The sequence below is a fragment of the Schistocerca cancellata genome, chromosome 6 (assembly GCF_023864275.1).
Source record: "Schistocerca cancellata isolate TAMUIC-IGC-003103 chromosome 6, iqSchCanc2.1, whole genome shotgun sequence".
Lineage (NCBI taxonomy): Eukaryota > Metazoa > Arthropoda > Insecta > Orthoptera > Acrididae > Schistocerca > Schistocerca cancellata.
In genome coordinates this window covers 566,552,712-566,579,153 of record NC_064631.1, presented here as the reverse complement: position 1 = coordinate 566,579,153, position 26,442 = coordinate 566,552,712, and the positions used below count along the sequence as shown (strand labels likewise).

At 44.3% G+C, this 26,442-nt stretch overlaps 1 protein-coding gene across 1 annotated transcript in view; it reads left to right on the top strand.

Annotated features, from left to right (window-relative positions):
- Positions 1 to 26,442, top strand: part of LOC126088433 (neurotrimin-like) — a 124,404-nt gene that overhangs the window by 27,851 nt on the left and 70,111 nt on the right. The window contains exons 4-5 of the mRNA XM_049906575.1: positions 17,121 to 17,284; positions 25,302 to 25,463. Coding sequence (XP_049762532.1) covers positions 17,121 to 17,284; positions 25,302 to 25,463 — 326 coding nt within the window. The remainder of the gene's footprint in view (positions 1 to 17,120; positions 17,285 to 25,301; positions 25,464 to 26,442) is intronic.

Below are 26,442 nucleotides of genomic sequence, written 5' to 3'. Positions count from 1 at the left end.
GGGCGTATAGTGGGCATGCGGGAGGCCGGGTGGACGTACCGCCGAATTGCTCAACACGTGGGGCGTGAGGTCTCCACAGTACATCGATGTTGTCGCCAGTGGTCGGCGGAAGGTGCACGTGCCCGTCGACCTGGGACCGGACCGCAGCGACGCACGGATGCACGCCAAGACCGTAGGATCCTACGCAGTGCCGTAGGGGACCGCACCGCCACTTCCCAGCAAATTAGGGACACTGTTGCTCCTGGGGTATCGGCGAGGACCATTCGCAACCGTCTCCATGAAGCTGGGCTACGGTCCCGCACACCGTTAGGCCGTCTTCCGCTCACGCCCCAACATCGTGCAGCCCGCCTCCAGTGGTGTCGCGACAGGCGTGAATGGAGGGACGAATGGAGACGTGTCGTCTTCAGCGATGAGAGTCGCTTCTGCCTTGGTGCCAATGATGGTCGTATGCGTGTTTGGCGCCGTGCAGGTGAGCGCCACAATCAGGACTGCATACGACCGAGGCACACGGGGCCAACACCCGGCATCATGGTGTGGGGAGCGATCTCCTACACTGGCCGTACACCACTGGTGATCGTCGAGGGGACACTGAATAGTGCACGGTACATCCAAACCGTCATCGAACCCATCGTTCTACCATTCCTAGACCGGCAAGGGAACTTGCAGTTCCAACAGGACAATGCACGTCCGCATGTATCCCGTGCCACCCAACGTGCTCTAGAAGGTGTAAGTCAACTACCCTGGCCAGCAAGATCTCCGGATCTGTCCCCCATTGAGCATGTTTGGGACTGGATGAAGCGTCGTCTCACGCGGTCTGCACGTCCAGCACGAACGCTGGTCCAACTGAGGCGCCAGGTGGAAATGGCATGGCAAGCCGTTCCACAGGACTACATCCAGCATCTCTACGATCGTCTCCATGGGAGAATAGCAGCCTGCATTGCTGCGAAAGGTGGATATACACTGCACTAGTGCCGACATTGTGCATGCTCTGTTGCCTGTGTCTATGTGCCTGTGGTTCTGTCAGTGTGATCATGTGATGTATCTGACCCCAGGAATGTGTCAATAAAGTTTCCCCTTCCTGGGACAATGAATTCACGGTGTTCTTATTTCAATTTCCAGGAGTGTATATCGCGCGCAATTTGATGTGCATAACGTTGTAGGTTACTATTATGCACATCCTGTAAATTGTTTCGAGCATTTTTGAAACGCGCGAACACCAGATTTTGTAACAAGTGTACCTTGTCCCCCTTTGCATATCCGTAGTTTTTCTTACGCACTACAAGGTCATATTGCCGCTGACTTATTCTAAATCTGTTCGTAATTGTTTTCTTTACTATGCTTAGGAAGATCTTCCATGTACAGAATTTTGTTTAGTACCCGCTCGTTGGGAAACGACTGCTCCTTACCAAGTTTCGCTGGAGATGGAATTTGTCGATACCTGCTCGACAAGGATGATTAACTACATGTCCGGACACCTGTTTAAATATCACTTTGACTTTATATGCACGTGTCACCGTCATTGCACTTCTCATCTACGTTGTCCGCAGAATTGAGCCGGCCGGGTGGCCGAGCGGTTCTAGGCGCCACAGTCTGGAGCCGCGAGACCGCTACGGTCGCAAGTTCGAATCCTGCCTCGGGCATAGATGTGTGTGATGTCCTTAGGTTAGTTAGGTTTAAGTAGTTCTAAGTTCTAGGGGACTGATGACCTCAGAAGTTAAGTCCCATAGTGCTCAGAGCCGCAGAATTGAGCGTATACGATACCACATATTCCACTGGCTCATCTTGCAGAAACTCTAAGATTTCGTCCGTCAGTTCTTTCTCACTCTGTGGAATTTCTTGGGTTCCTTTCTGACGAAATCTCAACTTTGGCAACTATTGCTGTAAATATAATGCAAGTTCTCCTTGTTAATCGTTGCTATCGCTCTGAATTGTATCAACACCACTAGCACTGTGGCGTAGTTGTGAGTTACTCGTCGACTAAGCAGTTTAACGACGCTGCCTACCCTCATGCTGTGCTCGATATGGGATACCTCCCGTCCCGCGCACTGTTGCCATTAACAGCCACAGAGGAGAGTGCGACTGCTGCGACTTATCTCTGGCACGCCACACGCCTCCCGTGAGACCCACATTAGACTTATATAAAGGCTCTCCTCCGATTTGACCATCTTCTGTCCGGATACACAAACAGAGCCCGAACTCTTACGGGAATCGGCAAAAAGCTGCGAGTAATGAGTATAATGCAGGGGCACTATGAATATAGTGCGGGACAAGGGAATGTGGGTCTCACGGGAGGCTTGCAAGAGATACGTCCCTGCAGTCACACTCTGTGTCCTTGGTGGCTCAGATAGATAGAGCGTTTGCCATGTAAGCAGGAGAGCCCGGGTTCGAGTCTCGGTGGGGGCACACATTTTCAACAGTCCCCGTTGACTTATATCAACGCCTTTATGCAGCTAGGGGTATTCATTTCATTGTAAATGCACTTATTCAGGCAGTTATTTGGCTTTGCATTAGTTGATGATATTGTTGGATGTCTTTAACAGATGAACGTCGTGCGCAATTCTGTCTAATTGGTGCGTTAGATCGTCAAAATACCAAGCTAGTTGGACGGCCCTGTTCACAATGCTTCATTCGTTCGTAGTTGGGCAAGATCCGGCGACCTTGCTGGCTAAGGTAGGGTTCAAATGGCTCTGAGCACTATGGGACTTAACTACTGAAGTCATCAGTCCCCTAGAACTTAGAACTACTTAAACCTAACTAACCTAAGGACATCACTCACATCCATGCCCGAGGCAGGATTCGAACCTGCGACCGTAGCGGTCACGCGGTTCCAAACTGACGCGCTTAGAACCGCATGGCCACACCGACCAGGTTAAGGTAGGGTTTGACAAGCACGAAGACAAACAGTAGAAACTCTCGCCGTATGCGGGCGGGCATTGTTTTACTGAAATTTACGCCCAGCATGGCTTGCCATGAAGGACAGGCAAACGGGGCGTAGAAAATCGTGGGCGTACCGGTGTGATGTAAGGGTGCTGCGGACAACAACCAAAGGGGTCTTGGTATGAAGAGAAATGCGACTATAGACCAGTATTCCTGGTTATCCAGAGTATGGCGGGCGGCATTTACGTTGGTATCCCACCATTGCCTAGGACGTCTCCAGACATGTCTTCGGTCTACAGTCTCCTTGGCTGGAACAGAATTTTCTTCACTGATGAGTCCCACTTCGGACTGGGTCAAGATGACCAGCAAAGACGTGTCTGGGATACTCATCTGACTGTCGCCCGTCATAAGGTGCGACAATCACGAACGATGGCCTTCTTTTCACAGCAGGGCCTCTTTAGTTGTCATCCGTGGCAGACATAAGCATAGCGGTACGTCGACGATATTCAACTCCCCGTTTTGTTGCCCTTCGTGGCAAGCTTGCATTTCAGCAACATAATAACCATCCGCAAATGATGAGAGTTTCTACTGCTTGTCTTCGTGCTTACAAAACCCTACCTTGGCCACCTGTGTCACCGTATTTCTCCCCGACTGAGAACTTCTGGAGCATTGTAGGTAGCGCCCTACACCCAGCTATGAATTTTGACGATCTTACGTTCCAATTTTACAGATTTTGGGACGATATCCCTCAGGAGAGCCAAAATCTCTGTTAACCAGTGCTGAGCCGAACAAATGCCTGCATAAGGGCCGTAGGGGGATCAACGCGTTATTGACTTGCACAATTTGAGACAGTCTTCATCTTGAAGAAATCAGCCAATTTTTCTGAAACTGTAAACTTGTCTGTACATCTGCCTCGTACAAGTACATCACGTCTACGTTTCCCCCATTCAGATGATTCCTTCGTGGTTCCTCTTTTTTGTCTTAGAGCATAATTTCCAGTCCTTTGTTTAAGAAACGACACCGATAGCAGGAAGATGGGAGATGAAAATATGGCTGTTAAGCGTTTACTGATGTGTCCACTCACAGAAGAATACACCATTCTGGAAATCATTCCCGCCCAGTCCTCTGCGCCAGTGTACATGACAACATCGGATCTGCCGACATGTTAGAATGCGGTGTTCGCTGGTTTCAGTATTCTCCTTTCCAAGCTTTCGTTTGCACAGCTACAGATTCATTGCACCAAAAGCGAGAACTTTGGCCGGTTCGTCTTTGGGAGTTCTAATACGATAACCTAGCCTTTGGTTGAAACTTCGTGTTCCCCGATTCGTCAAAACAAGACAAGAAAACATCCGCGGAGAAGGTGGTTTCTTGTCTCTATGCTGTTCTCTCTAGAGATCGTCTACCTGAGTAGCATTACGCTTACTTTCAACCATAAAAAAGAAAAGTAATGATGACGCAGTTTTTAATCAAAGACTGCCTTTATTGTACACAATGTATCGTTTAGAGATACTGCAGTGCTATTCTACGTGTATCCGTATTGTAAATAAGAAGACATAATTGAAGTTACGGCTCTGCTAACTTACAATGTGCGTAAATGAGTTGCGTTTCTGGCCTCTCGTCCTTGGTGCACTTTTGACTCACACAAACCTTCGACTGCAGACGGTTGGCTAAAAGACCCGGTGTGCTATTTAGTTGCATTTCCATTTGTTTCCTGTTAACTCGAGCAAGTGGACGAGTGATGTTAAACGCGCAAACCAGCATTTGTGTTCGTACAAAAGAGTGAGAGTTAATTTTGCAGTCTCCTACCGTCGGTCGCGGAGTACGGACGAATTAACTGATCCGCTCCGCGCGGTCGTTATTTGTTAACCTTCCGCGGACGAGTGAGGTGATTCGTTCTCTTCGCATTCTTGTAAGTCTTTCTATACTAATACTGTCGTTCCCACAGAGGAGAATCGATTACTTGCAGAGTAATGCAAGCTGGAATTGTGTGTGTTTTCCTAGCCACAGGCTTGCGGCGAAAGCGCTACACAGCTAGCCTCCCAAATGGCCGCTCCCTCTGACACAGGTCAGGTTGTTGTTCAACCGGCACTGCAAATCTGCCATCAATATGTTCCGACACATATCTCGCTGCCGGCGACGTCCGAAATCAAATTGGTTGTGAGGTCCAGCGGGTTCAACTACCAGTTCAGAACCTACGATATCTACAACAACAGGGACTACAGCTCAAACATGGACATCAGATTCTGCACTGTCATTAACAACAGCTACAATTTCAGCAGCTACAACTAGCCCAGCAGCAACGGTTTCATCTACTGCCGCTACAACAACAACAAACAACAGAAATCAAAGACAACAACAAAATCATCGTTATCAACAACAGCTTCATCAGGTCACCAGCGAGTCAGCCATTACTGTAACCCTAACGGCTTACCACTTGAAGCCGACGCATTTAAACATAACCCGCAGCAAAGCGATCCCCTTTGCAAATGGCTCTTTGTCGACGTCTTATATGATATGAGGTTCGGATCGCCCTTCATCATCGCACTTCATGATAATTTAACCAGATTTAACAACATGATTCTCTTTCTCAGAACGCCACAACACTCTTACCTACTCTACGGACACTTTGCTCGGATACGACCACATCCATTACTCCATGATTAGCAGTTTGTCGGACAACGCAAAACGTGTTCTTGTGAGCATTAGTGACACTTGGAAGGACCGGAACATTCCAGCAGAGTTGACGATTCAAATATTAGTGCCCATACTGTAACCTAGGAAAGATCCTGGTCAAGCTACATAATATCGTCCGATTACACTGTCGTCAGTTACGTGTCAGACCTTTGAACGTCTTCTCAAGCTCCGCTCAAAATGTTGGTTAGAAAATAAAGACTTGCTCCCGTAGACGCAATACGGTTTTCCTGAAGACAGAAGTGCTTTTGACAGTGTATTACACCTCTCGCAATGACGCACAATGAAAAAAACAATCCTGACTAACTGGTATCTCATAGCTTTATTTATTGATTTCTCGAGGGTTTATTACAATGTCATTAAACGTGAACATATTAACAAACTGTAACTGCTACACCTCCCGGTGACGTATTTACGAATTATATATAGTTTGCTCGGCTCTCGTACAGTTTACGTCAGTGGCCAAGACGGCGTGTTATATGGCCGTCGTATCCTGTCCCGTGGCCTTCCGTAGGGTGCGATACGGAATCGCTTACTACACGCCCTGTATGTCGCCGACCTAGAAACTCTATTTAGCCCCGACATCAAAGTTCTTCTGTACGCGACCGGCGTACGTATATACGTGCATTCGCCTGCTTTTGTGTGATAAAATTACGGGTTAACGATGCATGCAAAATGCTGGCCACAGGGGAGTTTCGAAATGCACTCACTCTGTCGCCCAAATAGTCTGACGCGGTGACGTATACGAGCAAAATGCGCAGTTACGTCCCTCCAGAATTTCAGCTTCATCCGTACAAGCTTCCCTTTCAGTTACATGCTAAGCTATTTGGCGTCTACTTCGATCGCAAACTGACGTGGAAGTGTCAAGCAGCTTACCTCGTGGGCAAGGTGGAATACGCTCCGAATATATTGCAGGTGCCTGCTATAGTTTGGTGGGAAGAGGAACCGACAGTCCTCTTCACTTTGTTCTTGATCCGCTCTGTCTGCGATTATGGCAGCATCGCCTACGGCAACGCAACGAAATCAGCTTTGCGCCAACTCGATGCTCTCCATTATAGATTGAATCGTCTTGTTATACTGCTAGTGGAAGCATCTGCAATGCCGCAAATTATACGACGGCAGTCGTCGTAATTTTATTTTCTCTACGGCCTCTTTCACGGCTATGGTTCAATTTGGGTGACTCACACAGGTACCTCATAGAAGAACACCGAACCGAACTCCTTTTAATAGCTCGTAGCTATGAGGCGAGATGCCTTTCCACTAGTTCTACAAGACACGAAACTTATTTGCTTTCGCTCTTCATTTGACACTTTCCTAGATCAAGCCCCGATTTCGTGCTTGCTTTAACGAGGACGAACATCATTCTCGACCTAGAGCACTTTATTATCCGACACTGGCCACTGTGCGCTTGCATCTATACGGATGGCCCTATTCAGCCCCTCTAATAGCACTTACCAAATGTTTGCATTTCTGCCTGAATCCTCTATCTACACGGCTGAGTTTCTGGCAATCAGGGAGGCCATTTTCTATGGTATACACGCGTTCAGTGTGGTACTGATGCTTACGGGCTCCCAAGACGTGTTGCAGAAACTGAAAAATCCGGGATTTGATAACGAAGCTAACATATATGTATTGGATGTCATGGATGCCGCAACAGACGAACGAACATTGGGCATAGACGTCCAATTACGCTGGATAAAGGAGCATCGTGGCATCCGCCTCGCCAAGAGGATTACGGGAGGACAGATACGCCCAACACCGATCCCTTATATGGATCTCAAGTCGACGATTAAGACAGCTGCTTATCACAACTGGAACTGTGAACAGCACATATCCGAGCACTATAAAGACGGCCACCTACCAGACATACAACGGAACTTCACTTTTCCATCACGGTTAGCCTCGGTGAAACTTAGTAGACGTCATATGACATCTGTCATTCGCATGAGACTAGGGAACAAGTGTTTACGCTGCCCACCTACACTGGTTCAAAATTATCGATTCTGGACAATGCGATAAGGACCTAACGTCGATGGCAGATCTGAACCAAGTCATACTGGCGTGTATCAAGAACATAGCCAATCAAGCGATCTTGTACAGGAAATTTAGTGCGAGGTTCTACTCCCTTCCCCACAAGTGTAGCTGCTTTCCTTACCGATTTGATATATAGCACAATTTGCTTGCGGACAATTTGTAAGACGCTGCTATTCAGCTACAAACTACAAATTGCTGTGGCTCTCGTCCTCACATCGACAACTAGATCGTAATTTTGTGTTTTGTTTTGAGTTAAGAACTTGTATTTGTAACTGACGCTGTCGTCCAGCTTTAAACTATAAGTTTCTGTGGACATCGTTCTTCCATGGAACCGGCCAGATTCGAAAACTGGGTCGTAATTTTGTGTTCATATTTTACGCTAAGAATTTATATTTGTAATTCATACTTTCAGTGTTCTACGAGAAATTTACAATTATAAGTTGACGTTACTGTAACTACTGCTGCCTGTAAGGCGATTGTTATTTTGTTTTTATTTTGCATTAAGAACTTATTTTTGTATGTCTAACTCTCACTACTGTTCTAGTGTGAAATTTGCAATTGTGTTAACATGGCTCAGTTTTAGTTGCTGCTGGCTGTATAGTCATTGCTGCCAAAAGCCAAAATAAATTAATATCGAAGTAACTTTAGTGTTAAGTTTTTAATAACGTCATGTTTACGTGAAAGGGACACTGCTATCTATTTTGTGACTGGATCTTCAGTAGAGGGTTATCAAATAAAAATTACAGGGTTCTATTTTTAAAAAGTCGTACTGCTGTTTGTACCTAAGTAAAAGGTACAAGAAATGCAATCATGCTGGTTAATGTCCCCCTGGTAGCTAAAGAGAATTTACTTGACTCATTTTTATTTTGCTTCTGGTCAAAAAGTTATTTGGTGTGGTCGAGATAAATGGAACGCTCTGCACAGGTAAACCAGCGAATATCGCGTGTTGTTTGATTTATTGAGTGTTTCTCGCATCGGACGCCAGCATCCTCAGATATTCATTGCCCTGGTTGCGAAACGTTAGTTGTTTAACGTACCGCTCTGCGTCATCCTCACCATAAAGTTGGCTATGATGCCGACCTGTACGAGAAACCTCTAACTTGTCGCGGATAGGGCAATGAATATCTGAGGATGCTTGCGCGTGATGAGAGAAACTACTCAATAAATCAAATAACACGCGAAATGCGCCGCTTTGTCTGTACATTAATGTAATGTTTGTGTTGGATCTGGCTCACAGTATAAATTGCACTGCAATTTGCTGGTATCCAGGAGCAGGGAAACAGCATTGAAAGTTAACTGATGTGAACCTTTACAACTGTGTACAAGAGCTGGATTCGATATCAGATACTCACTTTTGACCGAACGTGCACTCTTCTCTCTTTAAGCGAGCTCGGAGGACTGACAATTGCTTCAAACTGTCAGTGATTTCCTCGAATTCTTTCAGATTCTCAACACGGACGAAACAAATCTAAACATTACAAGCTTTTCATTTAGTTTTCATGAAATTCATCTACAAAAGCAAATTGTATAATTTTATTTTTTAATTATTTAGAAACAAGTGAGATAACTGTCCACTACACGAGTGCTCACCAAAGGAATTGCAGGCCGTAGTGAGGAGGTTTTAACAGCCCTACAACCTCTTTTTCTCATCGTAATTATAGTGTTCCCATATTCTTCAAATGGTTCAAATGGCTCTGAGCACTATGGTACTTAACATCTGAGGTCATCAGTCCCCTAGAACTTAGAACTACTTAAACCTAACTAACCTAAGGACATCACACACATCCATGCCCGAGGCAGGTTCGAATCTGCGACCGTAGCGGTCGCACGGTTCCAGACTGAAGCGCCTAGAACCGCTCGGCCACGCCGGCCTGCTCCCATATCGTATTTTACCACGAGTATCTGGTTGCGCCTTTCAAGCTGCGTGACCGGCTATCTGTCGTGCTGTATAACTTCGGATTCGCAACCAAAACCAATAATATCAACACTTTGAACGCCTTAGAGAAAACTGAACCTCCTGACTATGACACCTGCATTTGTACCGAATATTAATTAGGATTTTATACTTGTTCCGAAGAATTTAGGGGACAAACTAGAGGATTCTTGTATCCGGAAACGAAGTATACACTTCACAGCGCTATTACCTGTTAATTAATGTTTCACACTGAATAGTAGTGAGAGCATTTACACCTGGGCGAAGAACTAATGCTAACTTACATTGAAAAGTTTCCTCCTGATAATCGCTGGTTCTACTAACTAATAAAGGTCACCAAGTTCGGCCGGCCGATGTGGCCGAGCGGTTCTAGGCGCTTCAGTCTGGAACCGCGCGACCGCTACGGTCGCAGGTTCGAATCCTGCCTCGTGCATGGAAGTGTGTGATGTCCTTAGGTTAGTTAGGTTTAAGTAGTTCTAAGTTCTAGGGGACTGATGACCTCAGAAGTGAAGTCCCATAGTGCGCAGAGCCATTTGAGCCATCACCAAGTTCTGAAGAGCCGAATTCGGAAAGTAAGCCTGTTCTTTAAAGTTAAAAGAGGTACTGCAATTATGTTTTAATGAACGTAACTATTGCACTTGGTACTAGACTGAAACTCACAAGAATTCCTTTTTACACATTACGAACTCTGCAAAGCAAAAACGAAATTAATAATTGTTGTCACGGTGAAGTACTTCAAGTCTGAGACTTTTAATGAATTTAAACTAACGAAATTTAAGCAAGTACTGTAACAGAACGACTCAGCAAAAGGTCTCCACTGTCTTACTTTAATAATCTATACAAACATGGCCTTCACTGTTGTTACTTCTCCACACAATAAATAGTAATTTTGAGACAGGATTTAAGTTAACTAATAGCAGATACTTGGAATAAGGTGGTAAACTTGTTATAGTTAACTGTCAATACGCTGAACCAAAAACACTTGTCATAACAGATATTGTTAACGTAAATTATGCTTCCTGTTCATGGATAATAAAATAAATTTTCTGCAGCTAACTTTGTCAGAAGAACTGCAGTTGAGAATGTGGTACACAAATACTTCCGCAGATTCTTTACTACTATTATTCATTAGACAGATCAAAAACCCCATAGCGTCTACCTTTGAGAAACTTTCTTGGATCCAGATGGTGTAATTTTGTTGCACCGTATTGTGACCGGGAAAAGTCTTTCACCCACTGCGACGATTTCAAAATGGTTCAAATGGCTCTAAGGACTATGGGACTTAACATCTGAGGTCATCAGTCCCCTAGACTTAGAACGACTTAAACCTAATTAACCTAAGGACGTCACACACATCCAAGCCCGACGCAGGATTTGAACCTGCGACTGTAGCAGCAGCGCGGTTCCGGAGTGAAGCGCCTAGAACCGCTCGGTCACAGCGGTCAGCTGCGACGTTTTACAAGGGATGAGTAACTGTCGGAAAAGTGCTGATTATCGTATTCTTTCACGATTTTTACCAGTTTTAGCATAAAATACTTAATATTTTGGAGAGTGCGCCAATAGATGTCTTCACTGACGACTGTTCGCTGGCTTCTTTCTACAATTCAGTCTGTCTGCGATATACTTTGTCCCACATAAATAGCGTTCAGAGGACGACACCGACAAGACACATCTACCAACGCTGTCTCGACAGTGACCGCTAGGACAATCTACTCCACATCTTCCCTCGTTGAAAAGACGTTCAGAAAAGGTAACGAAAAGGGAAAATAACTTGGCCGTTCTCAGGCCTAATGGCTTCTTCACTTCTTTTTCCATAGTAATGAAATACAGCATTCTTAGGTAAAGCTCAGATTTTACAAACGTGTAAGCCGTCCGCTGTGGCCGAGCACTAATAAATCTTATAACAGCCCGTACTTCACAGTCGGCAGGGCTCACGATTATCGAAGGCATCTTAAACACTCAGTACACACCGTAAACAAGAATCAGACTGCAATGGCGTCAGTGCGTAGACAACAGATGTAGGTACCCAGTGCGCATGCGCAGAACGCTGACCACAGCACTGCGGCCGCGGTGTGGCAAAACGGTATTTACTTAAAAAAAGCCGCCTCGCATTACCCCAATCTCGTATATCGCGTGGAAAGAACGAACACCCATATCTTTCCGTAAGAGCTCTGATTTTCCTTATTTTATCATGGTGATCGTTTCTCCCTATATAGGTGGGCGCGAACAAAATGTTTTCGGATTCGAAGGAGAAAGCTGGTAATTACAATTTCGTGAGAAGATTCCTCCGCAACAAAAAACGCCTCCGTCTTAACGATGTCCATCCCAAATCCTGTTTCTTTTTAGTGACACCCTCTCCCCTATTTCGCGGTAATACAAAACTTGATGCCCGTCTCTGAGCTTTTTCGATATACTCTGTCAGTCCTATCTATTAAGGATCCCATACCACGCAGCAGTATTCTGAAAGAGGACGGACAAGCGTAGTGTAGGCAGTCTCTTTAGTAGATCTGTTACATTTTCTAAGTGTCCTCCCAATAAAACGCAGTCTTTGGTTAGCCTTCCCCACAATATTCTCTATGTATTCCTTCCAATTTAAGTTGTTCGTAATTGTAATTCCTAGGTACTTAGTTGAATTTATGGCCTTTAGATTTGACTGATTTATCGTGTAACCGAAGTTTAACGAGTTCCTGTTAGCACTCATGTGGATGACCTCACACTTTTAGTTATTTAGGGTCAATTGCGAATTTTCGGACCATATAGATATCTATTCTAAATCGTTTTGCAATTTGTTTTGAGCTTCTGATACTTTACTAGTCTGTAAACGATAGCATCATCTGAATACAACCTAAGACGGCTGCTCGGATTGTCTCCCAAATCATTTATATAGATAAAGAACAGCAAAGAGCCTGTAACACTACCTTGGGTGCGCAAGAAATCACTTCTGTTTTACTCGATGACTTTCCTTCAGTTATTACGAACTGTGACCTCTGACAGGAAATCACGAATCCAGTCACAAAACTGAAACGATATTCCATAAGCACGCAATTTCACGGCCAGCCGCTTGTGTGGTACAGTGTCAAAAGCCTTCCGGAAATCCAGAAATACGGAATCAATTTGAAATCCCTTGTCAATAGCACTCAACACTTGTACGAGTAAAGAGTTATTTGAGTTTTACGAGAACGATGTTTTCTATATCCATGTGTGTCAATAGACCGTATTCTTCGAGGTAATTCATAATGTTCGAACACAATATATGTTTCAAAATCCTGCTGCATACCGACGTTAATGATATGGGCCTGTAATTCCGTGGATTACACCTACTACCTTTCTTGAATATTGGTGTGACCTGTGCAACTTTGCAGTCTTTGGGTACGGATCTTTCGTCGAGCGAATGGTTGTAAATGATTGTTAAGTATGGAGCTATTGCATCAGCATACTCTGAAAGGAACCTAATTTTAATACAGTCTGGACCATGAGATTTGTTTTTATTAAGTGATTTAAGTTGCTTCACTACTCCGAGGATACTTACTTCTACGTTACTCATTTGGCAGCTGTTCTTGATTCGAATTCTGGAATTTTACTTCATCTTCTTTTGTGAAGGGATGCTGACGACAATTACCACAAATGTAACGACTGAAAAAGATGTCAGCAAGTCCGAGATATCTTCCAACTCTGGCGCTAAACATAGCTATGTCCTTCTGTCGAAGTATTTATCCTGGCCCTTGGCGAGGAGTTGACTTATCGCGGGCAAATCGTGAGGCATCAAGGAAGAGGTAATACCGATGACGGGCTGCGATTGATATTGCCATATTAGAGAGGACAATAGCCAATGAAATGGAATGCTTGTGTAGGCTCTGTTTTGGATAAAGCAGGAGGCAGATTTGGGTCCATTGGCAGGGTACTGGGAAAATGCAGTCAGTCTGCAAAGAAAACTGCTTAGAACAGATTTATATATTCCAGCGTAATGTTCTGCTTAAGTGTGTAGAATCCATGCCAGGTAGGACAGAAGGGCGACTATGAAATCAATAGCAAATCAAAAGAAAGGCAACACGATTGGTCACATCTTTGACTCGCAAGAGAGCATCAAGGAAATGCTGAAAAATCTAAATTGGTAGAGGTTTGAACATAGACCGCAGTTATTCTTCAAGCCTGCTTACAGTGTTTCAGAAACCACAATTAAGTGAGGAATCGTGGAACATACACTCTGAAGAGGAAAAAAAAAAGACTCAGCACGAAGGAACTATCAGAATGGGACGGAAATCGGTAGGTGTGATGTACGTGTACGGACAAACAAATGATGATAATTCAGAAAAGTTGGATGATTCATTCTAGAGAAAGAACTTCACAAACTGTGCAAGTCAGTAAGGCGTTGGTCGATATCTGGCCGTTATGCAAGCAGTTATTCGCCTAGTCATTTATTTATAGAATTTTTAGATGTGCCAAATTCTGTCTAATTGGCCTGTTAGATCGTTAGATCCTGTACTGGTTGGAGGGCCACACCCTAATGCTGCGGATATTCTCAATTGGGCAGAGATCTGGCAAACTTGTTGGCCAAGGAATGGTCTGGGAAGCGCTAGAACAAGCAGTAGAAACGCCGTATGCTCGCGGGAGTTATCTTGCTGAAATGTAAGCCCAGGTTGGGTTGCCATAGAGGGCAACAAAACAGGGCGCAGAGTATCTTCGACTTATCGCTGTGCTGCAAGGATCCACGGATGACAACCAAATGGATGCTACTATGGAAATATACGGCACCCCATCACTTCTATTTGCCCGGCCGTATGGGAGGCGACAACTAGGTTGATACCCTACCGTTGTCCGGGGCATCGCCAGTCACGTCTTCACCGGCTATCCGCTCTCAACTTGAAGAGGGACTCACTGCTGAAGTCAGTTCTACTCCAGTCAATGGGATTCCGATAATAATAATCACTTCTTGGTGCGTCTTTTCTTGTCCTAGAGTGTGCTACAGCCTAGTAAGTACAGATACCGTAGCGACCGCGAAGGCCACATTGGACTAATAGCAGCGCACAAAGTCACAGTCATTCTCATTGAAATCTATACGCGATCGGACGAGAAAGAAGCTGTAACAAGCAGTACAATGGTCAGTACAATCTGCTACACGCTTCATAGTAGTTACCAAAGTATTTATGTAGGTGATCATCTACGGGCGAAACGTAATGAGACTGACTACGCTGCGGGCGATCTGGCAACGATATGTTGATTCACGTGCTTGTGTAGACCTGTGTGCTCATCCCTTTCAGATGCTGAGTTCGAGTTTCGCTTCCGTACAACCATCACGTGATTTTTGAGAGGCCATCAGTCAAGTTTTGTTGTTGTTGTGTGCTACGAGAATGCAACAGCGGACTTTAGAAAAACGTTCTGCAATCAAGTTTTGTGGTAAATTTAGGGTATCCGTGACTGTGACCTTCAAAATGTTGATACAGTACTATTGGGAATATACCACATCAAGAGCACAAGTTTTTCCGTGGCATAAATCATTTTTGGAAGACCAGGAACACATTGAAGATGAACCTCATTTAGGGAGACTGCGGCGGTGCGGGGTTTGATACTATTTTTTCAAATGTGTGCGAAATCTTATGGGACTTAACTGCTAAGGTCATCAGTCCCTAAGCTTACACGCTACTTAACCTAAATTATCCTAAGGACCAACAGACACGCCCATGCCTGAGGGAGGACTCGAACCTCTGCCGGGACCAGCCGCACCGTACTGTTTGTTACTCGTCGTTCGTCGTAGTGTTCAAATTGAAAGTCCCACCTACCTCAGTACGGCGTCCGCTCACTGTCCCTTTACTGTCCAGGCGTAGATACTTACAAGACGACGCAAAAGCAGCGTTGAAGAAAGACGTCGCCTAATACCTGTCCTGCAAAGTCCGCGTAAACCCTCGTATCAGTTCCAATACTGTGGTCTGTACTGCAATGTATGTTATCGCGCATTAACTCACGACGTTACAAGACCTTCAACTTAAAAAACCAGACGAAACTGACAAACATGTGCGTGCTCTTGTGAGATCAGGCTGACATTTTACAATAAGGATGATGGGTGACCTGTTGATCTCATTCACTTTTACTGTACGGTACACTGATAGAAAATTTGCACATGCGAAAGGTTTGTGTCTAAATTGTCAGAAAAGCCACACAATTGAGCGAAAGGACGATAGAAGAAACGTTCGCGTTGATATTCTTGAAAGGTTGCCAATGGCCACGAATGGTTCAGTCGTGTGATCACAGGTGATGAATCCTGAATTTCTGAGTACGACTCTGGAGCAAAGTGGCAAAGTAAGGAGTGGCACACTGAGGCATCTCCTCGAACGTAAAAATCGAATAAGCAAATCAAAGATGGAAACAATGTTGAGTTGGTTCTTTGACTGTAGGGATATTGTGCCTAAAGATTTTGTTCCTCCAGGAGAAACTTCCAACCAAGTGTTTTACAAAGAGGTCTTCGAAAGACTCGGAATAGAGTTCAATTAGGTGAGACCGGGCAGTGCAGCCAAGTGGATGCCGCATTATGACCACACCACACAGCCATTTTCATCACGGAAATTTTGACCTCAAAAGGCGTTCATGTTTTTCCGCAGGTCCACTGTTCACCTCAGTCCTTGCGACTTTTTCTTTTTCCTACGTGGAAAATGTCTTAAAAGGGCGTCATTTTGAGACTCTGGATGACAATCAAAAGAATGTGACCGACATGTTAAAGGCCTTACCAGTTGGAACAGAGAATAGGAACAACACCTCCGTCGGAATATAGCTGCCGGTGGAGACTAATTTGAAGGTGACATCTTGCTGTTTGGAAAAAAAAACCTTAGGTGGATAAACATCAGTCTCATTATTTATCTCAGGCAACTCGTATTTCCATCCGAAAAAGGCACTACTTCTCGTCGTAGTTTGTATCTGCACTTACGCGCAGAGTGTAAAATACGATAACTAATTTTATTCATTTAGAATGTTGTTCAATTCAGTACTCGTAGTTCAATGAAATATTGCTGAGGGAGACCGCAACAAGTCCCAAAAAATGATTCAAATGGCTCTAAGCACTACGGGACTTAACATCTGAGGACATCAGTCCCCTAACTTAGAACTACTTAAACTTAACTAACCTAAGGACATCACAAACATCCATGCCCGATGTTTCGTTACACTAGGCCTACCTTTATATTGCTAGACTTACTTTATTACGCTGTAAAAGTCGTCAGTGATATGTTTCTGTTCCTAAAATGCATGAACGATGAACAATATCTACCTTTCTCTCTATACTTCATTTCAATTTTTGTAAGGATTCACGAAATACGTAAACAAAGACAGTATGCACATAAATTGTTGTTAAACATGGCAGACGGATGTTTCATAACATTCCTCGCAACAGTCTCACCGGCAGCCATGTGCTCTGCAAGTAATTTCGTTCTTTCTTTTGTGGCTATGTTCGTAATATGAATGTAGCTGCAGGATCCTTGAGGTCTCATGAAGGACAGCGAAATCAAAACGTTCCATACTTGTTGGCTCTTTATCTCGTACGCGCAGCGCTATGTGGTACCACAGTCAGTAGTTCTGGTTACTTTCTCGTAATGAACAGGTGACTTCCTGGGCGAGCTCCATTCGACACCGCGGCCTCTGCTGAGACAGCCCTCCGGTCCTCCGGAACCAGAGTTCGACTCCGGGCTGGTGACAAATGTGACGGCGCAGCTGGGAGCCACGGCCTACCTGCACTGCCGCGTCAAGAACCTGGGTGAGCACTCGGTGAGTACCGCCACCGAAGGCCCCACAACGCGGTACCACACTAAACACAAGCACGAATATCGGCTTCTCAAAGACTGCATCGGTGCATCTCCGAAGCATGTCGTTTACTCGTAGACATCACAACAGTTTTCATGTGACTCTATTATAAATAAATCTAAAGGGTCAACGGAAGGGTCCGATACCACCCGTATGCTTTGACCCATGACATAAGGGGTTGTGGTGTATGACGTCATCACAGCGCGGAGCTTATGAGTTTGTTGTGTTTGTAGATGTCGTCTTGTTGTGTTTTTTGTGTATTGAATGTGTTTTAATTTACGTAGGGATGTTTGGCTTTTGAATTTTTGAGGTGTTGTGGTTTTGTTTTTGTTTTTCGTAGTTGTAGGTAGTAGTTTTTTCGTATCAATAGTTATGGTTGACCTATATAGGTCAAGGGAAGTGTCTGATTCCTGAACATTTTGTAATTTTTTTTTTTCATTTTGTGTTTTGGGATCGTGGTGTGTCTTTTTTTCCTGTTATATTTAGCTTGTCCCGTCCCTAAAACCAAAAATTTCCCGCGGCTGCCCCGTTAGTTTGATTGTATTTTTGGAGGCAGATGTCACTGTCTTATTTGTACGTATTTTCGTGTTTGTTACCGTGTGTATGTAGTGACATCATAGGCGCCGTATTGGAAATGCTTAGAACAGCAATTTCTGCCATATTGATGACGTCATTGGTAAAAGTGGTGGGTGGAATAGGAGACTTCGGTAATCCCGATATAAATTCATCAATTTTCTTTTACCACGTAGATCACTGCACAAGTGCGGAAAAGTGTGAACAGTATTTTATCGCATTTTCATGAAAATAACCGAAATGCGACGTCACTCTAACGCGATTAACAATATACTTGCGTGATAAATTACGCCAATGTACTTGACATATCTAATACTACGACGCCTGTAAAATATTAGTCTGTATAGTTCTTTTAAGCGGGAAACGCAAGATACGTGGAAGTAAAAGTATAAACTTCTTTCATGTTGCTCCCAAAACTGATGAAGTTAATAACCAACACATTTTATTTTAAGTGAACTGAACATTTGACAAACCTAAATCATCAATCAACGGAGAGGCATTGTGGAGTACACTCGAAAAAGAACTAAGAACGTGATATATAAAAACAAGTAAGTACTAGCCATGATGGTACAGTGTTTAGAACACTAAATTCCGGCGCTGGAAGTCCCGGTTTCAGTCCCCGATAGGGACAGAGATTTTTCCTCGATACAGTGCCTCTGAAACGCGGCCACACCGATGAGCTTGCCACCCCTACACACCCCTCCCCCCCTAGCACCGCAGCGAATGAAGGTGTACCTACCGTGAAGTCAACAGCCTGTTTCAAAGTAACTACCAGTTACTACTCCAGATCTCACTGACCTATACTCTGCGATCATGCATAAATTAAACATTTTAACTCCTATAATCATTATACGACACCGTATCTCTTCTGGGCATGCAAGGATAACTCTATGTAACTTCCTGGCAGATTGAAACAGTGTGTTGGACCGAGACTCGAACTCGGAACCTTTGCCTTTCGCGAGCAAGTGCTCCACCGACTAACAGTCCGAAGCACGACTACCCGTCGGTTCTCACAGTTTTGCTTCCGCCAGTACCACATCTCCTGCCTTCCAAACTTCACAAAAATTCTCTGGCGAAACGTGAGATAGTAGCACTCGTGGAACAAATGATATTGCGGACACATGTCTTAACCACAACCTGTGAGGACGGGTAGTTTTGTCTTCCTCAGACGAAAATAAAGAAACGATATTATACTGTTCCCTGAGTTATGTAAATTTTTGGCCAAGCACAATTAGCACTAATGCCCTTAAAAAAATAAGAAATTCGGAAAAGTTCTTGTCCGCGTAGTTGAAAGGTCCCGTACGAAGTTTTAATGTGCTGGGATGTTTCACTTGAGTGCACACTCAGCTGCAGAGTGTAAACTTCGTTCTTGATAACTGTGTGTGTATTTACAACAAATCACGAATGTATATTTAACGTACACATGGATATTGCATCACGGCTGTCATAGTCATCTTCCACAATCTCTGTTTGAGTTTGTTTAGAACGTAATCATGTCCATTTTTCCTATCGTACCACCACGTTTCTATCTCGACTACGTATTTATCTTCTCCTCTCTTCATCACACACTCCTTCAATCCAAAGCTCCATCTGTCTCTAGGACTACCTCTAGGTCTGCTGTCTCTTACTATCATTTCATGGGCTTCTGTCGCTATCCTGCGAACACCCATTCTTGTAACATGTCCTTACCATCTTAAATTTATCTTTTCTATCGCCTCCTGCATGCAGTTCTCTTTCGATATATCTCTTGCCGTCTCACTCCTCATTCTACCCATTCTACTCAATGCGGTTCTACTCAAAGGTCAGAAAAATGCGAAACGATTGGGTTCTCGAAAACATCCCCCCAAGCTGAAACCAGAAATACGGGAAGTACAATGAAAAATTACGTATAAAGGACAGATTATACGTCGATCCCTCTTATCAACTCCACTGACGGGAGAAAAAGTGCAACACTAAAAAATGATAAATGTAGAGTTATGATATTTCCGGAATACGTTCGTTTAAGTAACATAGTTAAGTGACTAACGTTACAAGACCACAAGTTAATGTACATGCGAGATAAGCCATTGCAAATGTCAAATGCCGGTACATAGTGTTGACTGCGAGTATGCAAACGTGCATGCGTCGTGTTGAAAACGTGCCGGATATCACTTTGTGAGATGGAGTTCAATGCCTGTTGCATTTGGTCGGTCAGTACAGTGACGGTTAATACTGTTTGTAGATGACGCCGGAGTTGTGGTCCGATGATGTCCCATATGTGCTCGTTAGGTATCAGATCTGGTGATCGAGCATACAAAGGGAACATTTCAACATCCTGGAGAGCATTTCAGGTTGCAACAGCGAGCGTTATCCTGTTGGAAACCCGTCTGGAATGCTGTTCATGAATATCAGCACATCAGATCGAATCACCAGATTGACGTACAAATTTGTAGTCAGGAATGGTGGAATAACAACGAGAGTGTTTTCCAGACAATAACTCCACGGGATAGGGCCAGTGTGCCTAGCACATAAAACAGGTTGCTTGCTGGCCCTCAACTGGTCTCCTAACGAATGCACGGCCATCACTAGCACCGAGGCAGAACCAGATTTCATCAGAAAACACTACAGATCCTCACTCTGCCCTTCACTGAGCTCTCGTATTGGTGGAGTGGAACGCACGCTACTGGGCTTGTGCCTCGGAGGGCTCGGAGCTGTCCTCTATGTAACCGGTTTGTAGCAGATAGTTGTGTCACTGTGGTAGCAAATGTTGCTCAATTTCTGCGGCAGATACAGTACGATGCGGCACAGCCATGCTCCAAACACGAAAGTCTTGTCGATGGCGCCACATAGCGCCTCTGCCAGGAGTCATGTACAGTGGCTACATTTCTATGAAGTCTTTCTGCAGTATTGCAGAAGGAACATCTATCTTCTCGCAGCCCTATTACAGGACCTCATTCAAACTCAATGAGGTGCTGATAAATGGCGTCTGTGCCGCCTTAAAGGCAATCTTGAGTGACATCAACTCACCACGTCCAGTCTCAAAGATAATAAATAACGGTCACGACCTTTACAGCGTTTATTTACAGCAAACCTGATTTGCATCCTCATAGTGGTGCCACTAGCACTACCCTCTTGCAACTGGCGAGAAATTACAGTAGACATCAAGTTTCCGATGTAGAAATACGCCTACCAACTGCCGTTTATGTTACACAACTTCTTCTTGGTGCTGCAATTTGTTGCCGTTTGTGTACGTTAAGGATCAGGTATTTGATCTGTACACATACAGGTATATCAACTCAGTACGATCTTTGCTTATCAAATGGTTCAAATGGCTCAGAGCACTATGGGACTTAACATCTGAGGTCATAAGTCCCCTAGAACTTACAAGTACTTAAACCTAACTAACGTAAGGACAAGGCAGGATTCGAACCTGCGACCGTAGCGTTTGCTTATCCTTTTATTGTTTATGTAAATGTGTCACATTTATGATAGAGGCATATCTCATTTTGTTTATTTTCATAACAAAACCAAATGTTGTTTATGATTTTCCACTGTTATTCGGGTGCCTCATTACGATCCCTGTGACTGAAACTGGTAGTTCAAAAAAAGTGTGTCTTCAGGCATTAGTTTATTCTGGTGATCTTAAATTCATTAAATATTTATCAGCTGTGAGGCACCACTTAAACCTTTGTGTTCAAAGTAGAAGTTGGATGTAAGGTACACTGTCCTCCATAAGTTTGAAAACACCATGCCACGTATTACAACGGAGCAAGATGGAAGTGATCTACGTAAGTTATTGTTTAGAATACGGAATAGCAAGCTGAAATAACGGTTAATAATGACACATACAGTATTGTACACTTAATTATTGTACATATACATACGAGGGCTGTTCAGAAAGTAAGCTCCGATTGATCGCGAAATGGAAAAGACTATGATAATCCGATAAAGCTTTGCACAGATGTGTTGGGCAGTGTCTCTAGTATGACCCTAGATAGCATCACGTCACTCCTCTCATTTCTGAGCTCACAGTGATCGCGTAAAGTTGTCTAGAGAATAGTGTCTCCCGCCAAGTACGAGGACCTGGTGAGAAATTTCGCCTGAAGCTATACAGCCAACATTACATAACTGTCGTGCAGTTTCTTCTACAAGGCAATATTCTCAGCCGCATTCTGAAGGGGCAATGAAGATGCTCCTGCATCGTTTTCAATTGGAAATGTTTGACTACCCACAATACAGCCCGTAATTGACTCCCCCTGCGTTTCATTTCTGCTCACATGAACCGCTGGCTATGAATACAACATTTTGGCACAGAAAACGAGCTGTAGGCCAGCGTAGAGAATTAGCGGAAAGCACTGGTGGCTGTCTTTTATGATGAGGGTATTGGAAAGTTGGTACAACGCTACGACAAATGTCTTAGTCAGAACGGCAACTACGTAGAGAAGTAGCTGGATGGTGTAGCTAACTGTTAAAAATAAAACATTTCTAATTTTCACTGTGGTTCCCATTTCGCGATCAATCGGAGCTTACTTTCTGAACAGCCCTCGTACATACTGAAACATTCTAGTATTGTTCCGTTTTATGTAAACCGACGTTACTTGTCCCAGCGGTTCTACTAAACACGCTAGGTGGCGCGAGTAGACTGCATGGCTATGTAGATGTACGTTGTTTACATTTCTGTTCACTTGTAGTTGCGTTTGCATAAAGGTATAACACGCCGCGAAAGGAATTGAAAATGGCCCCATAGTGTCAGATTCCTTATGAATCACGGGTACTGATAATCACTTTGCACCAAGAAGGCAATAGTGTCCGACAAATAGCAAAGAAACTGATGATTTACATCAGCGGAGTTGCCAAAACCATACAACGGCATGGAGAAGCAGGTTCCTAAGGAGATCGTCCTCGCTCAGGAGCACCCAGGAAAATATCAGAACGCCAGGAAAAGTATTTGGTAGTGACCAGTAAACGTAACAGAAACTGTCCGTGAATTGACTGCTGAAGTAAAAGCAACGTGTGATACACCGGTGAGTGAGTCAACAGTGAGACGACGCCTGGCAGACAACACCCTCCGAGGCTATGTAGCAACAAGGAAACCATTGTTGCGCCCTGTTAACAAGAAGAAAAGGCTTCAGTGGGCTAAGACACACCAAAATTGGAAAGTGGGGGATTGGGAAAGAGTCTTATTCACTGATGAATACAGGTTCGAAATATTTGGAAGTAAACGCCCTCAATTTGTACGCCGTTTGGAGGGAATAAAGTCGGAGATTTGGTGAAAATAGATGGAAAAATGAACCAGAAGGATTATCATGCCATTCTCCAACGGCATGATAACACAGCTGGTTTGCGTCTGATTGGGAAAAGGTTTGTCTTGCAGCAAGACGACGACCCGAAACTTACGTCTCGCTTGTTTCAGAAGTATGTGAAATCTCTAGAGGTTCGTAAAATATTGAAAAACATGAAATAGCCGCCCCAATCCCCTGATCGTAACCCAATCGAGCTGCTGTGGGATGTATTGGACAGGAGGATCCGAAAATGGGAACTCATGAGTGTGTCACAATTGTGGGAGGTCCTGCAGCAAGAATGGAGATTAATTACAACTGAAACCTTGGCAAACTGACGCAGCGCATGCCGAGAGTGTAAGGCAGTGATGAAAGCGAAGGGTGGCTATTTTGAGGAATCAAACATTTAATTGTTGCATCTTCCTGTCTATTATTTGAGCTTAATAAACATTTGGAAAACAAAAAAAATGCATTTTTGTACTGTATTTCCTTTCCATTGTCTATAATTACTAGGTATTTCCAATCTTATGGAGGGTAGTGTACCTTATAAGAAAACGCTTCCAGTGTTCTGATTTGTATTTTAGCTTCAACTTAACAGGATCTAACTACTTCAGATACGTATCTGTGCTATCTGGGAATTGTTTTTTATTCTTTCGATATTTCTCCTGAACACCGACCATAATACTCACTATTTGCATCGTTGCCTAGTCTTTAGCCTTAGGATAGGAAGTAACGGTGATAGACCCTGCCCGCATCTCGTGGTCGTGCGGTAGCGTTCTCGCTTCGCACGCCCGGTTTCCCGGGTTCGATTCCCGGCGGGGTCAGGGATTTTCCCTGCCTCGTGATGGCTGGGTGTTGTGTGCTGTCCTTAGGTTAGTTAGGTTTAAGTTGTTCTAAGTTCTAGGGGACTGATGACCATAGATGTTAAGTCCCATAGTGCTCAGAGCCATTTGAACCATTTGAAATCCTGTCTCAAAATTACTATTTATTGTGTGGAGAAGTAACAACAGTGAAGGCCATGTTTGTATAGATTATTAAAGTAAGACAGTGGAGACCTTTTGCTGAGTCGTTCTGTTACAGTACTTGGTTAAATTTCGTTAGTTTAAATTCATTAAAAGTCTCAGACTTGACGTACTTCACCGTGACAACAATTATTAATTTCGTTTTTGCTTTGCAGAGTTCGTAATGTGTAAAAAGGAAGTCTTGTGAGTTTCAGTCTAGTACCAAGTGCAATAGTTACGTTCATTAAAACATAAATGCAGTACCTCTTTTAAGTTTAAAGAACAGGCTTACTTTCCAAATTCGGCTCTTCAGAACTTGGTGATGGCTCAAATGGCTCTGCGCACTATGGGACTTCACTTCTGAGGTCATCAGTCCCCTAGAACTTAGAACTACTTAAACCTAACTAACCTAAGGACATCACACACCTCCATGCACGAGGCAGGATTCGAACCTGCGACCGTAGCGGTCGCGCGGTTCCAGACTGAAGCGCCTAGAACCGCTCGGCCACATCGGCCGGCCGATCTTGGTGACCTTTATTAGTTAGTAGAACTAGCGATTATCAGGAGGAAACTTTTCAATGTGAGTTAGCATTAGTTCTTCGCCCAGGTGTAAATGCTCTCACTACTATTCAGTGTGAAACATTAATTAACAGGTAATAGCGCAGTGAAGTGTATACTTCGTTTCTGGATACAAGAATCCTCTAGTTTGTCCCCTAAATTCTTCGAAACAAGTATAAAATCCTAATTAATATTCGGTACAAATGCGGGTGTCATAGTCAGGAGGTTCAGTTTTCTCTAAGGCGTTCAGAGTGTTGATATTATTGGTTTTGGTTGCGAATCCGAAGTTATACAGCACGACAGATAGCCGGTCACGCAGCTTGAAAGGCGCAACCAGATACTCGTGGTAAAAGACGATATGGGAGCCGGCCGGCGAGGCCGAGCGGTTCTAGGCGCTTTAGTCTGGAACCGCGCGACCGCTACGGTCGCAGGTTCGAACCTGCCTCGGGCATGGATGTGTGTGATATCCTTAGGTTAGTTAGGTTTAAGTAGTTCTAAGTTCTAGGGGACTGATGACCTCAGATGTTAAGTACCATAGTGCTCAGAGCCATTTGAACCATTTTTGCTAGACCCTGTCTGCGTGTGTTACAGGTCTCGTGGGTGAGGAGGCGAGACTGGCACATCCTGTCCTCGGGACTCTACACGTACACCAACGACGACCGCTTCCAGGTAACCAGCTTCAACAACCGAGAAGACTGGACGCTGCAGATACAATACGTCCAGAAGAGGGACAACGGCACTTACGAATGTCAGGTGCGTACTTTGCGATAAGAGAAGTAAAGTCTTTCATTCACCTCCACCGAGGGAACAGATTTTTTAACCGATTTCGGGAGTAGTTTTAGAACGGTTGCGGATTTAGCTCCTGCTCTGTAATATATGCGAAAGAAACACGCTAGAGATGTGTTAGGAAGACGCCCACTGTAACGAAAGCCAGCCATTCAAGTGGTAGTGGATCTTCGCGCAAGCGATCACGAAGAAAGCTGATATATGCGGCGCCGTGTCCTACTGTGGTTGAAGTGCGACAGTACATATGGTTGTATCGTCACCAGGTTGGACCAGGGCGAACTGGAACATGGGTACAGTACTTAAGACTCACATTCGGGCTAGTGGCATTCAAAAACACGTTCCGTTCCTCGTCCAGGTTGTCAAGTCCCAAGGAATGTCTACCGCCCGCCGCGAGATCCTCTGCCTCTACAGCGTCATGCGGATGTGATATGTACATCTACATCTAGATCATGCTCCTATGGTGTGTGGCGGACGGTACTTTCGGTACTACTGTCTGGTACCTCCAATCCTGTTCCACTCGCTGACGGTGCGTGGGAAGAATGATTGTCGGTAAGCCTCTGTATTTGCTCTAATTTCTCCAATTTTTTGATCGTGGTCATTACGCGAGATGTATGTTGGGTAAAGTAATCTGTTGTCTGACTCCTCCTGAAAAGTGCTGCCCCCGAAATTTCAATAGTAAATCTCTCCGTGATGCACAAAGCCTCTCTTGTAATGTCTGTCAGTGGAGTTTGTTTATCATTTCCGTAACGCTCTCTCCCCAGCGAAACGATCCTGTGACGAAACGCGCCGCTCTTCGTTGGATCTTCTCTATCTCCTCTATCAGTCCTATCTGATAGGGATCCCAGACAGACGAACAATACACAAGAATCGGGTAAACAAGCGCCTTATAAGCCACTTCTTTCGTGGAGAAGTTAAATTTCTTTAAGATTCTTCCGACGAATCTCAA